The 17,668-nt window shown below is 38.0% G+C and overlaps 1 protein-coding gene across 4 annotated transcripts in view; it reads left to right on the top strand.

Moving 5' to 3' along the window:
* Positions 1–17,668, top strand: part of DST (dystonin) — a 441,573-nt gene that overhangs the window by 242,052 nt on the left and 181,853 nt on the right. For 2 of the 4 annotated variants that reach the window (XM_045543787.1, XM_045543786.1), the window contains one exon: positions 4,515–4,681. In XM_045543787.1, the coding sequence (XP_045399743.1) occupies positions 4,515–4,681 (167 nt within the window). Of the gene's footprint in view, positions 1–4,514; positions 4,682–17,668 lie in introns of those variants that run through there. The other 2 variants (XM_045543784.1, XM_045543785.1) reach the window with 1 other exon arrangement.

The raw sequence follows: 17,668 nt of genomic DNA, 5'->3' as shown, positions 1-17,668 counted from the left end.
AATTTTGTATCCTTTGACCATCATCTCCCCAGCCTGTCTCCATTGTCTACCCCGTAACCCCTGGTAACCACCATTCTCCTCTCCCACTTCTATGAGTTCAACTTTTTTAAATTCCACATGTAAGTGAGATCAATCAATATTTGTGTCTCTGTGCCTGATTGATTTCACTTAGTATCTTCCAGGATCATCCATGCTGTCACAAATGACAGGATTTCCTTCTTTTTTTTAAGGTTGAATAATATTCTATTCTGTATATATATCAAATTTTCTTTATCCATTCTTCTGTTGATGAAGACCTAGGTTGATTCCATATCTTAGCTATAGTGAATAACGCTGCAATAAACATGGGAGTGCGGATATCTCTTTGACATACTGATTTCATTTCCTTTGGATACATACCCAGTAGTGGGGTTGCTGGATCATATGTTAGTTCTGTTTTTAATTTGGGGGGCACCTCCATATTGTTTTCCATAATGGTTGTACTAATTTATATTCCCACCACAGTGAGTGTGGCAAGGGTTCCCTTTTCTCCACATCCTCATCAATACTTATTTTTCTTCTTTTTGAAAATAGCCATTCTAATAGGTATGAGATGATATCACATTGTGGTTTTAATTTGCATTTCTCTGATGCTTAGTGGTGTTGAGCATTTTTTCTCATACTTGTTGGCCATTTGAATGTCCTGTTTTGAGAATATCTATTTAGATCCTTTGCCAATTTCTTAACTGGGTTATTTGCTTTCTTATTATTGAGTTATTTGAGTTCTTTATGTATTTTGGATGTTAACTCAATATCAGATGAATGGTGTGCAAACATTTTGTCCTGTTCTATAGGTTGTCTCTTCACTCTGTTGATTGTTTCCTTGGCTGTGTAGAAGGTTTTTAGTTTGATGTAATTTCATTTGTCTATCTTTGCTTTTGTTACCTGTGATTGTAGGGTCATATACAAAAAATCATTGCCCAGACCATCATCAAGAAGCTTTTCTATGATGTCTTCTAGTAGTTTTTCAATTTTAGGTCTTAATTTTAAGTCTTTAATTCACTTTGAGTTGATTTTTTAATATGGTGTGAGATGGGGATCTTTGTTCTTCTGCATATGGACATCCAGATTTCCCTACAGCATTTATTGAAAAGACTGCCCTTTCTTCATTGGCACTTTTGTCCAAAATCAATTGACCAGAAATGGGTGGATTTTTTTCCGGGCTCTCTATTGTTCTATTGGACTATGTGTCTGTTTTTATGCCATTACCATGGTGCTTTCATTACTATAGTTTTGTAGTATATTTTGAAGTCAGGTAGTTTTTTGCTTCCAGGCTTGTTCTTTTTGTTCAAGCTTGCTTTGGCTATTTGGGATCTTTTGTGGTTCCTTATGAATTTTAAGATTGCTTTTTCTATTTCTGTAAAAAATGAGAGAAATTTGGTGGGGGTTGCATTGAATCTGTAGATTGTTTTGACTAGTATGGACATTTTAATAATATTCATTCTTTCAATTCATGAACACAGGGTATCTTTCCATTTATTCGTATTGTCTTTAATTTCTTTCATCAATATTTTAGTTTTCAGTGTAAAGGTCTTTTACCTCCTTATTTACATTTATTACTAAGTATTTTTTTTTTGGTAGCTATTGTAAATGAGATTTCTTCTTTGATTTCTTTTTTGGATAGTTTGTTATTTAAATTTTAAAGATGAAGAAAATGGATTTTAGAGAGATTATGTGACTAGTCTGGCTCATTCATTTCATTAGCTGTTGATATTGAAATTTAAATTCAGGCAGCATGAATTGAAACCATCTCTAATCATCACTGTATTGCCTCCAGGTTTTGAAGGGAGGCAGCTTGATTACTTCCTAGAATCTGACCTGAATGTGGAACCATCATTAACCTGTCATTGATGGAGGATTCAGGCTGTTTCACTGAACACACAAACTTCAAATCAGGGATTATGAATGGCAACTGCAGAATTACAATTTTTAGCATTTTATTTTTCTTTTTAGTTTTGGGTGCACAGTGTCATGAAAAGTCTGATGTAGTATGTGTACGTAAAACAGTCTGAAATAGTGTGTGTGTGTAATGATCTGAAAATCATCTATTAGAAACTTATGTAATAAGAATATTGTTTTCTCTCTGTTGATATATAGACCATTTTGTGACCTCTAAACTCCTCTAACATCCTTTCTCTGGTAAAAATGCTGTGTAGCCCTTGAACCCACTAAACTGGTACCTTAAAGTTGAAATTTACTGACTACTGTAGTTAATAGGTAATTACTTTTGTAACTAGACTGACATGGAATGTCCTCGAATCAGCAAAAAACAGTCCCCCTTCTCCCCAGCTATCCACTTTTTCTGTATATTGCTATAAACACCACCCATGTAGTTCCTGCATTGTAAGAGTTCCCCAAAGCAGTTGATTTTATAATTTGTAAAGGCTTACAGGGACCTGTTGTGAAATTTTACCTAGAGTCTTAACTTTTTCATTCACAATTTCCTAGATTAGTTTCTCTGAACCCTTGTGTTCATAGATTTCGAGTAGTTTGAGGCACCAAATTAAAAAAAAAAACAACTTATTTTTTTACTCTTTTTTACAGGAAGAGAATGGGAGAATAAGAAGTCAAGTTTTTGCTTCTCCCTTTGTCAAAAAGAATAACAGTAACCACAACAATAAAATAGCTAACCTATGTTGAGCATGCGTTTACTACGTGCCAGGCATTACACTGTGCTGATGTTGTTGCTGAATTCTCAGAACACAGCATAATAATTATTCTTATTATTTTACAAATGAATGATGGGTTGTAAAGCATTTAAGTAACTTGAGCATGTGAACGGTGGAGATGGAGTTTAAACGCATGAGATGTGCCAGAAAGGCACTCTGGCGTAGTTTTAGACCAGCATATCATTGAAAGTTGGGTGGAAAAATACTGGTGAATTTTATACTCTTTTTTTTTTCAACATAAAAAAAAAAAAAGAAATCCTCCTATATGTACCATAGAATGTGTTCATTCACACAGTTCTTTTCCATGCTACAGAGATTAGCACAGATTCCTAGGAAGGATGAGTAAAATTGAGACACTTTTGCTCCACTTTCAATTGCTGGCCATTGGTCAAGGAGAGTGGCTCAGACTGGCTGGGAGGGAAGGGCCTGGAGCATGGCTGCCTCTGCTGAACGCTGGAGAAAGGGTGTGTGAGGCCCCTGCCATCGTCTCCAACAAGTGGTGTTGTGAGGGGCTGCCAGGCCTGGCGAGGGCTTCAACTGCCACTGCCTTCCTGCCCTGGGTCCTCGGTTGGCTGTGCCCCTGGCCCTGTGGCAGCTGGGAGGAATAAAGGGCTTCCTGTCTGAGCCTGGCGCTGCCTCATAGAAAAAGTTTTCTTCACTCTAGAGTTTTTTTATTTTCCATGTTCAGTTGCCTGACTCTGCCTATCTTGACCTCTGACTCCTGTGTCATATTTGTAGTCTCTTAGTAAAGACTTAGGCTGAAAAGGGCCTTAAACATTATCCACTTCTGCCTCCCACCTCCTCCCCATTTTGCAGTTGAGGAAGTTGACTCACAGACATGAAATGAATTATCCAAAGCTACGGGACTAGCGGCCAGGTCTAGCAGCCTCTCTCATGACTCTAGTCTAGTGATTTTTTTTCCTATTACAGAGGAATGATTTGTTCCTCCTGTGTCTTACTTCCCATCTCTTTTACTTGCTCATCCTGATCCTGGCTTGCGGCCTCGCTTCTTGATCCCTTGGCTTTGCGTCCTGCACTGATTGAGGGAACAGTTGTTGCTGGTATTAATCCCAGCTTGGAATTACTGTGTGACCCTTGTTCAAGTCACTTTGTGCCTTAATAATAATTATTAGCAGATTAAGTGGGACCCTTATCAAGGAGGCACTCTTGGGAAAATATAAATCAGGGAAACTGGTGACTTGTTTTATTATTGTTCAATGGAAGATACTTTTAGAAAACTTAATGAAAACAGATAAAGTGTGGGGGAAAAATCAGTTGATAAAGCTTTCATGTTGAGTAAGCTGAGCAAGGACTCATGAGAATTAGGGACTTTTCAGCCAAATGGTTATATAATATAGTTAACAGGAGAGAGTACTATTTCTTTCTTTGTTCTTTACACAGAATACCTGCTGGATCAAACTCTGCTCTACAGGCAATAGTATAGACTAATTTATAGGTTTTACTTCTGATCAACTAGGAAAAACATTTGCTTAAGTTGTTTAGCAGATCTGATTAGCAAAGAAGAGTGTAGAATTTTCAATGCTGTGAAGCCTTGGGGTAGTAAAAATGGATTAGATACTTTTATATTGGACACAAATGAATAAAATCTGACTTTTAAAATCTGTTGTTAATCTCTTTGAAACTCGGTTTTCTTATATGTAAAATGGGAAAATTTATTTAGCTTATAAATGAGAGTTATGAGGATTAAATAAAATAGTACTTGTAAAGTGCTTTGCATATAGTAGGTTCTTAATCTGAGTTAGCTTCCTTCCTTCCTAAGTGTTTAACACTTTCTATTATATTTAGATATCTGATATCCATGTTACTGGAGAGTCAGAGGATATGTCTGCAAAGGAGAGATTGCTACTGTGGACACAGCAGGCAACAGAGGGTTATGCTGGAATTCGATGCGAAAATTTCACTACCTGCTGGAGAGATGGAAAACTATTTAATGCCATCATTCATAAATACAGGTATGGAATTTGTGGAGTTGTTTTCTTTTTACAAATATGGGACATGTTGCTTTCATTTCTAAATTTTAAAATAACCTTTTATTATTATAGAAACAATATATGTACATGGCAGAAAATTGGAAAATACAGACAAAATAAAAACATCATAGTCTGGCCGGGTGCGGTGGCTCATGCCTGTAATCCTAGCACTCTGGGAGGCTGAGGCGGGAGGATCGTGCGAGGTCAGGAGTTCAAGACCAGCCTGAGTAAGAGTGAGACCCCGTCTCTACTAAAAATAGAAAGAAATTATCTGGACAACTAAAAATAGATAGGAAAAATTAGCCGGGCATGGTGGCACGTGCCTGTAGTCTCTGCTATTCTGGAGGCTGAGGCAGAAGGATTGCATAAGCCCAGGAGTTTGAGGTTGCTGTGAGCTAGGCTGATGCCACGGCACTCTAGCCAGGGCAAAAGAGCAAGACTCTGTCTCCAAAAATACTTTAGTGCACACACACACACAAACATAGCTGTAATATCTTTGGATTTTGCAGATAGACTTGGATATGTAGAATCTGCAGGTAGATGACCAAGATTGTATCTATAGGGTACTTCTGAGTAGGAAGGTAAAGTTCAGATTTACAGCTCACAGATTTCCAAATCATATCTCCTAGTCTCGTTGTACTCTAGTGAGTAGTTGGGCTTAACATTGGCCAATTTAGAGGTGGTAAAGAGTCTCCTGGTGAGAATTAACAACGAAATTCATGTTAACACTTAAATAGCACTTACTAAGTGCCAGGCACTGTTCTAAGCAGTTTACATATACTAATTCATTTAATCTTCACAATGTCTCTATTGTCATCCCCAGTTGACAGGCAGAAACTGAGCCAATACTGAGTAAATACTTGCTTGAAGTCATGCAACCAGCAAGTGGCAGACTTGGAATTCAAATGGGCAGGCTGGTTCTTGAGTCCATGTTCCTATTGCCTTATAAGAAGCTAAAGCCCCAGAAAATATTTATTGAAAACTATGTACTTCTTGTTCTCAGTTATTTTTCTTAGTTTTACAAAGATTGTGTCGTATTGTTGAAGAACTGAGTATATTCCTAAATAGAATAAGCCTAAGCTATAAACTTGTTAAACTAACAAACTTATTTGATTATAATAAGAGTAATTATATAGGATAGTTAATGGTTTGATAGTTTTCTACATGTGAGGCATTCTGTTAAGTGCTTTACTCACACATATATGTATTATCTCCTTCAAATCTCCTGGCAAGCCCATAAAGCAAGAACCGTTATTATCTCAATTTTGCAGATGAAGAAACCTTAGGTATACCAAGGTCACACTGCTAATAAGTTACAGAGCTAAGGTTCAAACCCTGCTCTGTGTGGCTTCACATCCCACTCTCCCCCTCTCCCTCTCCTTTCCCTTATTCCGTCCTTTCATTCCTCTTGTCTCTCTCCTTTTCTTTCTCTTTTTTTATTTTGGAAATTTCAACATCTACAAAACTGTAATGAATCCCCCATGTATCCACACCCAATAGCCCCTATTTTTACACTCTGGAATATTCTCCTTCCTTTATGGAACAACATTTAAATAGAAGTGGTGTAGGTTGCTGCATTTAAAAGAAAAACCAAGGTCAACTTGCCTACACTTGTTTAAAGGAAAGTACCGGATCTTCTTAACAGTGCCAAGAAGGTTTAATGGTTACAGACATGGCCATGGTCACACTGCACTTCCCAGGTGACTTAAAACATGAGGCCATAGGAAGGCTGTTTGGCTGGACACGTCTGTACTTGAGATAATAAAATCTTTGTGGCTTTTGAATTAAAATATTTCGATTGTGATACCTAAAGAAATTATGTCACGATGCATCTTTGAGAGTGTGCTGTGTTCTCTTCTTTGAAGTATTTTAGGCAGAAGTAAAACATTTAGAAGCAGCTAGCCAGCTATTCTTCTGAAATAATCTACTTTTAAAAACAACAGTCTTTGAGTATTGTCTCTTTGATACTCACGAAAGGTTATAAATACAAATTGGTGTATATACGCTGTGCATTTTTCCTCCAAGTACTGAAATAATTCACTGTGTGTCAAAGATCCTAAAATTTCCTAGGAGAGTTTGATGTTATGTGGCTCTTATTGCTTTAGGTGAGAATTTGAACCTTGTGAATGTTATTTGTTTTGAACTTTTCTTTTGGCAGAAATTTTTTTAGAAAATCGTTTAGCTTTAACTTTGGTTTTCCTAGTTTGCTTTGTTTTCCTTTTTTAGAATTCACAGTAAAAATACCATCTATCAGGTTTAATTGCTTACAAGATTTCTTTGTTGCTGAAGTTCTGTGAAGTTATTCTGTGCCTCATAAAATATTTCTGTGGTTTCTTTCACTAGAAGAAACCTTTCGTCTGTTAAACTGTATTTTTAATTAAACTTCTTAGGCCTTTCTTTATTTAAAAATACAATTGAGTACTTTTCTGCCTCCAGCATGTGTAAGAATTAAATGAAGAGGGTTGAACTGCAGGGTGTTTCTTACTGGGGAGTGCCTTGATTTGCTTTAAAGACGAAAGAGACAAAGTTATAAACAACAGAATTATCACCGTGAGCATATTTTTGGGTATTGGGCAGTAATAATCACATTTAGAGAGTTTCGCCTTATTTAACAGTTGTTTTTACTTGATTATTATTCCCATAAATTTTGTGATATAATTTGGATTTGCCATAGAAACATATCCATTTAACTGGGATTTATTTTTGTATTTATTTAGATAAAAAGTTTTATTATTTATATATGGATTTTAATTTGGCTTCGATAATAAAAATTATCTGAGGTGGCATAATGAGTTTGGTTTCTACTCAAATATAAATTCTAATCATATGAAATACTTTGTTGAGAAGGCTTCTAAGAGAGAATGAGGGCTTCACAGGCTAGAACCTCATGATTGCTGCAGTGGATGGAAAGAGGGTTTGCATACTCTCTATACAATAGGAAATGTTTCTCTGGAAATCAGAAGGAAAATATATCACTTTTTTCATTTAAAAGTAAGCCAGTATTATTTGTAATAAGTGATTTAGTAAGATTTTTTTATGCATAATATCTTCTAAAGATTTATAAATATTGATCTGAAACAGGAACAGCATCCTTCATATTTTCTGTTAATGTAAATTGTATTGTTAAAAGTTATTAATCAGGTATATTAATTTGGATTGTCCAGCACTGTGGTTCCCCAACCCCTGGTCCACGGACCGGGCCACAGAACTCTGCTGCCCCCGCAACCCCCAGTCTGTGTAAAAATTGTTTTCCGTGAAACTTTGGAACTGGGGTTGTACAGCAGTAGGTGAGCGGCAGGTGGCCCAGCGAAGCTTTATCTGTGTTTACAGCTGCTCCCCATCGCTCGCGTCACCGCCTGAGCTCTGCCTACTCCCCCCATGAAACCAGTCACTGGTGCCAAAAAGGTTGGGGACCACTGGAGCACATCTTTATAAGTGTTCCCACATAGACTATGACTTTTCAAAATAAAAAGAATGTTAACCTCAGTAAGCAGTATTTTTTTTTTTTACTAAAAATTCTGTATCCTGAAATTTTCCATAGAAAACTTAATTTTCTAATTTTCATGTTTCTTAAAAGAACTATTATATGAAATATAAATGAACAGAAATTTATATAATAAGGATCATTTATAGAATAAAAATGATCCATAAGGGTAAAAGAAAGTAACTGTCACAAAATAGGTACCCGAGAAATATATGTAGAATATTGATCATGTAGCAGTTTCTGTCCTGTGTTTTAATACGTGTTAGCTTTTAAAATTACCACAATCCTGTGAAATAGATTGTGACTCCATTTTTGTCAATAAAGAAACTGAGGCTCAAAGGGTGACTCATACGTTAGACATCACACACTTTTAAAATAATGGAGGTAAATGTTCTGGATTCTCATCTTCATATACTTCTCTGTAACTCTTATATAATTTCCTTTAGGCAAAAACTAGATTTCAGAATTGGGACTGTTGACCAGAACAGTTGTGGTAGTGCGATCTTGAAGATTAACAATATTCAGCAAAGATATATGGGATGAATTTCAGAAATGACTAAATGAGTAGTACCGTATATAACTGCCAACTGAAGTCTTTGCCCCTTCCAAGAAATTAATTAGGGACAAAATTAGTCACTTAACTTAGAGTTAGACATCTATGAAAACAGCATCAGCAGCAACTCATAAGAAAGGAAGGAATATTGTAGATAAAAGAACATTAAGTCACTTAGAATGAGTAAGAACAAAATCGCAGATGAACTGTTCTGTAGTTTTAGTATGTCATATCCTAAAGAGGATGAAGAGCCTGGATTATGTCATGGGTAATAAGAATGATAAAGTCATATGATTTAGTGGTGAAGATTACAAGGGATAGTTCTACAGCTTTTGCTTAAATAGGTCATTGTTAAAATACATTATGTTTCTCCATTAAGTCTGTGTTAGAAAATTCTGTTCCTAATTCCTTCTAGGAACTTCTATTTGTTATGTTCAGTCTTCAGTAGAAGGAGTTCAAATATACCACATATCTGTGCTTGTTTCTGCTTGTTTTCTTTGTATAGTTTCAATTTTCTTTAAAGCAGCATAAAATCTTTTTACTGAAAACCACAACTGGTAAGGGATCTTAGCTAAATAAGCCTCACTGTTTTCCCTAACCTACCCTTAATTTTCATTCAAAAGAATAACAAAGAATACTGGATTCGATGAACTTAGATCAAAATGGTGTCACAACAACATTTGATGAGTAAGTAGCTCAAAAGCAAGAGAGGATGAAGTAGAATTAACTGAGAGCCAATCGGCAAGGGAGCCCAGCAGTACCTTCTATACACTAGTGGATTAATATATCACTAAGAGTTAGGTCAATAGAGAAGAATGAAATTTTTGACAGTACTGCATGTTCTTCAGGGGTGGATGTTATGAGCAGAGAGTTCAACTGTGCCCTTATTTAAGGGTGTGCTCAGGAATCACTGTAAATTTGACTTGTTTCTTGTTTCTGAGAGTGATAAAGCTCTGACTTTCAGCTTGAAGTTCAGCCTGTGACTTGTCTGACTTCTGTCAGTCTCTCCAAGTGGGTATCTGCCCTCGAACACTGACGATAGCCAAGTTCCAAAACAGCAGCGCCCAGCATTGCTCAATGTGAAGACATGTCTGTTTGAGCAGGCGTGAGCATGAATATGTGCCTGCAGGCCAGAAAGAACAGTGCAAAATGTGCAGGAGGGCCGTGCAAATCTAAGGTGGAGTTATGGAAAGCCACTAAGTATGTCAAGACTGAAATGCTAGGGAGGTGTGTGTTTTGAAGAAAGATTATTTCTGTTTACTAGTTTCTGCTTGTCCTATTCTTGTTTTTACTTTATCCCATTCATTTATTTAAATCTCCTTTTAAGGCTCCTGGGATTCTTTTCCTAGGCATGTTTTACATATATTAGCCAAATAAGAGTCAAGCTTCTCCAAATAGGTTGCATGCAGGAGCATACCACTTAAATGTTTTCTAATTAAGCAGCCAGGAACTTTTCACTTGTCTGAGTATGTAGTTGGGTAGCAATTATTTTGTTCCTTCTTTGCATTTTGAATTAGAATATAATGGGGCCATGATACTTCATTATATTACATGTTTAAAGATGGTATAATTGGGAAGATGAGACTGTAAGGCTGTGGTCAGAGTCATCTTGTTTGTGTGACCTGGAGGCTGGTGACTCAGTCACATGCTTGGATTCAGTCACACTGTAGAAGCTAAACTGGACTGGACTGGTTTCCTACTGGGAGGAGGCCCTTCAGGGTTTGAAATGTTTCCATAGGAAGTTGGATTAATATTGACCAGGTGGTTCTTGTCCCTTAGCCTTCAAGCTGCAGAATCCAGAAGTATGAGAGAGAGAGAGAGAGAGAGAGAGTGTGTGTGTGTGTGTGTGTGTATACACACTGGTATTTCAGTTTGTGAGGCAAAATCGAATTGTTTTATTATGTAGCTTATCAAGTGAACTCAAAATGGTTGAAGTCTGAGAGCAGAAGTGGGAAACTTCTAACCATTACTACATTTTAAAACCCTTGAAAAGCTAACGTACACTGCTCATAATGTAATGCATCTGTGTCCAAGTGAGGTGTAGGAGTCAGTGCCCACGTCCAGTGACCATTTTTATTGTGTCTGTACATTTTTAGATGTAATTTGGCATGTAAATATTTAAAGAAACACCTGCATGTATTTCTTTCTTTACATGTTTGTGGCCCTCTTGCTCAGATCAATTTATAGAAATTCTCTGTAATGCTAAACCTCCCATTACTGTGTAAGGTAGATCTTTCTAGATATGAAATCAGGTTTAGCCCACATTTGCCTACTTTCATTTTTGAGCCAGAAAATGGAAAAAGTGACACAGCCATAATAGGAAGGTGGCTCACTGGCCGTCCTCCCCAGGGAAGCCTGGAGAACCTCGTAGCAGTTTCCACAGTAGACACTCCTTGCCAAAGTCCTACTTTTTCTTGTATCTGTGATGTTTTAAAATGCCACATAGTATTCGATTGTATGAATGTAACATAATTTATTTATAGTATCTTATTGATGAACATTATATTGTTTTTTTGCTATTAAAACTTCATATGTGTCTTTGAACAGATGTGTGAATGTGTCTGTAGGATAAGGTCATAGAAGTAGAACTGCTGGATCAAAAGGTATTACCTTTAAAAGTTTAAGACATATTTCTGAATTGTCTGCCAGAAAGGGTTATACCGATACGTAGCCCTTATGCACTGTTTTCCCTCCATGATGCCTTTGAGAAAGACACGTTTCCTAGATTGTTAATTGCATTTTAGCAGATCTCAACCTCATTCTTTTTCTATTCTTCATTCTTTTTAAATTTAATTTCATTTACTTTTTTCTTTGGAGACAGGGTCTCTCTTTATTGCCCGGGCATGAGAGCAGTGGCATGATCATAGCTCACAGCAACCTCAAACTCCCGGGGTCAACGTATCCTCCTGCCTTAGCCACCTGAGTAGCTGGGACTACAGTCACGTGCCACTACACCCAGCTAATTTTTCTATTTTTTGTGGAGACAGGGTCTCGCTCTTGCTCAGGCTGGTCTCAAACTCCTGGCTCAAGCAATCCTCCCACCTCGGCCTCCTAAAGTGCTAGGATTATAGGAGTGAGTCACTGTGCTTGGACCATTCTCCCTTCTTTTACTTTGCCCTCTTACTCATAAAATGATTTATTTTCAGCTTTTATAGATGTGCCAGAGCGGAAGTTGCAGGCCCATGTTTCCCTTTGTTTGATGTGCAAGCTGTTAGTCTAAACATGCATGTGTTAGGGAAAAAAATGACTAAGTAAGTTGGCAAATTTCAGAGTGATGTGATCATTGAAAAAGTTACAATATCAGCAGGGGGGCTGTCTTGAGATAGCATATGACAGAGTGCCTATCACTGTGCCAGAGACTTAGGAAGTACATAATAAACATTAGTTTCCCTTCCTCCCTAGTCTACTGTTGCTGATCCACTAACAGTGGAGCACTGACTGTAGAGCTCAAGAGAAGATGGGCTTTGATGGAGACTCCCTTGCTTTGAAACCTAACTTGTCCTTCTTTTATCCTGTTTCCCATCAGCACTCTCTTATCTCTTTCTTTTTCTTTCTTTTTTTTTTTTTTTTTGAGACAGAATATCACTCTGTTGTGTTGCCAGGGCTGGAGTGCCGTGGCGTCAGCCTAGCTCACAGCAACCTCAAACTCCTGGGCTCAAGCGATCCTCCTGCCTCAGCCTCCCAAGTAGCTGGGACTACAGGCATGTGCCACCATGCCTGGCTGATTTTTTTAATATGTATTTTTAGTTGTCCAACTAATTTCTATTTTTAGTAGAGACGGGGTCTCGCTTTTGCTCAGGCTGGTCTCAAACTCCTGAACTCAAACGATCCGCCCACCTCGGCCTCCCAGTCTTACCTCTTTCTTGTATTAAGATTTCTTTTACATTACAGGAGCAGCTGGCATGTGTCCCACCATCTGTTTATTTTTTGATAGGCTCATCTATTTGTTTCAAAATTCTTTAATTTTAGCTTGTTTCTTCGCATTCTCATCTTATTCTATGACATGCAGTAGTTTAAGATTTAATTTTCTACCACAGTAAAAACAAGTTGACTTCCCCCCCATTTGGGGGGAGGGAGTAATTATCCCTTTGTCACTTAGGTTTACTTAAACTTTTATCAGTTCACTAAAATATAGACACTGGAGGAATACTCCTCTATCAAAATCCGTATTATTCTCTGTATGTATTAAAGTCTGTGAGGCTATTATGGGGTCTGTTGTTCTTTGTTAAGTGAGAGTCATAATTCATTAAGTATCTTGCAATTATCGAAGTTGTTAGATTGTAATCTTGAAGTACTAACAAAGCTTGATGTAAGTTATAGTGTTTCTCCTCTTTGCTCTCTGCCTTGCTATTAATAGTCACTTTGTAGGGGAAAAAAGAAGAATATATGAAGTAAACGTGGACATCCAGTTTTTAAGGCATCTAGTGTATTTATTTATTTATTTATTTATTTTTGTTACACAACGCACACTCTGTCACTTGGGCTAGAGTGCAGTGGCATCATCATAGCTCACAGCAACCTCAAACTCCTGGGCACAAGCCATCCTCCTGCCTCAGTCTCCTGAGCTGGGATGACAGGCGCACGCTACTACACCTGGCTAATTTTTCCGGTTTTTTGTAGAGATGGGTCTGGCTCTTGCTCAGGCTGGTCTTGAACTCCTGGCCTCAAGCAATCCTCCCGCGCCAGCCTCCCAAAGTGCTAGGATTACAAGCATGAGCTGACCTGCCTTGCCCAGGCGTCTAGTTTTGAGAATAAGGGAAGATTTTTGAGAATAAGGGAAGATTACCTTCATGGCTTGTTGCTACCTTGGAGTTCTTAGCTTTGTTTCTTTCAGTAATCTATGCCCAAATATGAGCAAAAAGGAATGCACCAGTTATGCAACTATGCATGGGTCCTCTGCGTGTTCGTATTTATTTGTGGGGGTGGGGAGGAGGGGAGGACCATATTACAGGTTTTTCCTGGGGGAGGAGTGCAAGTTGAGGTGCTTTTCGAACCAGTAAGAACAGAAAGAATATGCTAAGCCTGAACATGATTTCATCCAAACAGTCATCTTCAGGAATGTGTTATGGTAACTGCTCTCCTGTCGTAGGATAAGTGAGGCATACTGAATGCGTCTTCTTACCGTGTGATCTTTTGAAGAGCAGATGTTAAGTGGCCTAAGCGGCTTTACCCATCTGTGTGTGGATTGGGTTCTGGAGTATAAGAGGGTGTTCTAAGAATGATCTTTAGGTAAATGGAGTGGGTTTCTTGGTTTGTTTTTGTTTGTTTGTTTTAAACGTCCACAGAATCTGTTTCCAGTTCCTTGCAAACTGCTGAGTAAGCACTATTTTCCCAGCGAAGACTGAGCCCGTCTGAGCCCAGCCATGTGCTTGTCTGTGTGTGTACGCAGCAGGGAGGCACAGCAGAGTCATACTTCAGGGTAGATTGATTTCACTAGAACTCATCAGCACCAGCCTCAGATGGTTCTGACCCGCAGTCTTTTCCTATTCCTGTTATTTACTCCTTCTCTCCTTCACATCAGCTTCCTCCTACTACCTTTTCCTCACTGTTAGCCGATGATCCCCACTCCTCACAGAGAAAACTGAAGCCAACAACTGGAAAATCTTTCTTTTTGCTACCAAAGTTACAAACCTACCTCATTTGCATCCATCCTCACCTCTGTGCTCCTGTTCAGCTCTGGAGTCCTTTGTCCACCTATCCAAAACCTGTCCCCTCCTGCTGTGCCCCAGATCTCGTCTGAGTCATTGCCTCAGAAAACTCCTTTCTCATGTGTATTCCACTTTTTCCTTCAACAGATATTGTTCATTGGATTTGAAGCACGCTGAAGCCTCTCCCCTTAATAAAACAACAAACAAAACCACTCTTGTTAGCCTCATGCTTTTTTGCCCAAGCTACCTTATATCGTTCCTTTTCTTCAAGGCCAGTCTCCTCGGAAGAGTTGTCTGTATCCACCATCTTCATTTCTTCACTTCATATTTATTCCCCAACCCACGCTAATCTGCTTTCTGGTTCCATAATCCACTAAAACACTTATTCTAGTGTGACGAGTGACTTCTGTGTGACTAAATCTGATGGAGGTTTTTTTTCAGGCCACATCTTACTTACTTCTCAGTATTTGGCTCTATTGAGCATTCTTTTCTTCTTAAAATACTCTTTTCGTTAGCTTTTATGGCACTATACTCCCCTGGTTTTTCTCCCACTTCTTGGGCTGCTCCTGCTCAGTTGTCTTTGCAGACTCAGCCACTTTCACAAGGCCAGGAAATGTTGGAGTTTTGCAAGGTTGCATGTTGTGCCTTCTCTTTTCCCTCCACGTTGTCTTTCGTCCACACCTACAGCCTTGAGTACTATACCAAAGTTATATAACTAAGTTCTGTAGATTTGGCCTTCTAAACATCTCCCGACTTGTCCATTTCTCCTCACTGCTGCCACATTCTTCTGCAAGCCACCATGGTCACCTACCCAGATCCTTTGAGTGTACTTTCACCACTTTAAATTTCTTCCCCATCTGACCCCAGATTGGATCATTTGATCTCTTATAATCCTCCTTAATGCATTTTAATGGCTTTCCATAGTTCTTAGAAAACAGTTCACAAACCTTTAAGAAGTTTATGAGATGCTGCATCATCTTGGTCCCTTGCCACTCATCCAGCCTATCTCTCACCACGTTCCCCTAGCTGTTGGCCCCTCACCTGTGTACTGGTCTCCTTGTAGTCATGCTTCCTCCCCCCACAGAGCTGTGCAATGCTTTTCCTCCACCCGGATGCTCTTCCACCAGGTTTTCTCCTCATTTACTCCCAAGCTCCCTTTGGAGCTCTCAGCCCTCCATATACACAATTACTGTATTCTCATTGCCTTATATGGTAGATGCATATTAAATAGTGAGTGAATGACTGAATGAGTGAGTGAACTTGCTAGTTTGTTGACTGGGAAGAATTATTTATAAATAATATACCAAAGCATCAAGTTATATCTTCTCTGATTACATTTTCATTACATTATTTTTGTGCCAATAGACTCTTCTTAATAACCTGTGTACGTTGCTCTTTAGACTGAGTTTCACAGCCACTTTCCCATAAATCCTCTTTTGAGACCTTTGGCAAATCAGTTGAGTTCTTTCTTCCAATCCCATGCCAGCACCAGCCCTTAACATCCTCCCTCCCTTACCCACACACATTTCCAGATGCTCCCTAGGTGATTTTTGTTCTAACTTATGTAATTTCTGAGTTTCATTTCTTGTGGAAGGAGCCGAGACACTGTTTGCAAGATGTGTGTCCAAAGCCAAACAGAGACCAAGTTACAACTAAATCAACAAGGCACTTGAATCATAGCTCTGTGATTTTTTTTTGTTCCACCTCAATATACCTTTTCTCTGAAATATATAAAAATTATGTTTTAAAAATTAAAAAAAATTAAATTGTGGTAAGATACATATACATGAAATTTACTATCTCAACCATTTTTAAGTGTATACTTAAGTGGCATTAAGTACATTCACATTTTGTATAACCGTCACCACCATCTGTCTCCAGAACTCTTTTCATCTTGCATAACTGAAACTCTGTACCCATTAAACATGAATTCCCTGTTCCCTTCTCCCCCATCCCGTGGCAACCACCGTTTTCTTACATTGAGAAAGTAAATTGTTGCCCAGTGTCATTCAGATTATTGGTAGCTCAAATCACAAAGATTTAAGTGGTTTTGTTTTGTTTTGGTTTATTTTAAATTCTGATCAAAAGGAAATTCTGTGACCAAATGTGGTCTCTTCCAGGCTTTGTCATTTTACAGCGTACTACAGAGTTAGGCCAACACAAAATGTAACACCCCCTCTTGCCAACACTAAATGTATCTTTTTCTTCTAGATTTAAATAATAAAAATAACACTTGAAAAGAGTTAAAAGGTTCACTGTCTCCTACTGAGGGTATATGGCAGTAGGCATTTTTGTGTTTGTATGTGCTTTGTATTGTTACATAATTATCTAATAGTATTGTGTATTTTTTTTTGCCGATGCAAAATGTTCATAATTTTGAAAAAAATAATTAAAGAATTATTAGAAAGGAGGGATTCTAACATGGTTTAGTTCCCGGACTTGCCTGATAAGAATCACCTAGGGGAGGGGTAGAAACTTTTTAAAATACAGATAACCATACCCTTCTTTCTGTTCTTAATTTGGCTTAGGGCCCTAAAACCATTTCAAGTATGAGAAACATCAATATATATTGATGACTACTGTTTTGATAACAATCTGGAACTTCATTGTATTTTTTTAAGTATGTCAGTACACATACACACACACACACATATATGTATATATATACACACCCACATGCTTTCTTGTGTTTCTTTGTGGGTATTATCATCATTATCCTTTTCTCTTACAGAAGAAGCGTAATTTCTTCTCTATTTTCTTTATTTGGAGTTCTCAGCTTCGTATTGGATGTTACTGTTTTAGTTAGTTCTCAGTTTATAATGCCAGGATAGTGCGGTGAAGAATTCAGTCTTCGTACTGAGACAGACCGGGTTCAAATCCTGAACTCGGCCACTCACCAGATTTGTGTTCTTAGTTAGATTATGTAACTTCCTTATGCTTTGATTTTTTTTTTTTTCATCTGTAAATTCAGGATAATAACACAACCTACTGTGTAGGGTTGTTGAGAGGATTAAATGAGATATAATGCCTTTAAATTCTTTAATGCATTGCCTACCACATAGTGTGTGTCACTATATATTAGTTCTTGTTGTTGCTTTGTGATTGTTACTGTTTTATAAGGCATCCCGATTGGCAATTTTACCATAAGCTGAAGTTGGTGGCACATGAGTGCATAAGAAGGGAGGAGGAACCTAGAAGTGACAATTTGTGCTTTTTATTGTTTTCATTGTATGCCTGTTTTTCAAATTGTTTTCAGCAGAGAAAAGCCTTTAGGAAATCTCAAA

The sequence above is a fragment of the Lemur catta genome, chromosome 2 (assembly GCF_020740605.2).
Source record: "Lemur catta isolate mLemCat1 chromosome 2, mLemCat1.pri, whole genome shotgun sequence".
NCBI lineage: Eukaryota > Metazoa > Chordata > Mammalia > Primates > Lemuridae > Lemur > Lemur catta.
This window is presented reverse-complemented; position numbering and strand designations above follow the sequence as displayed.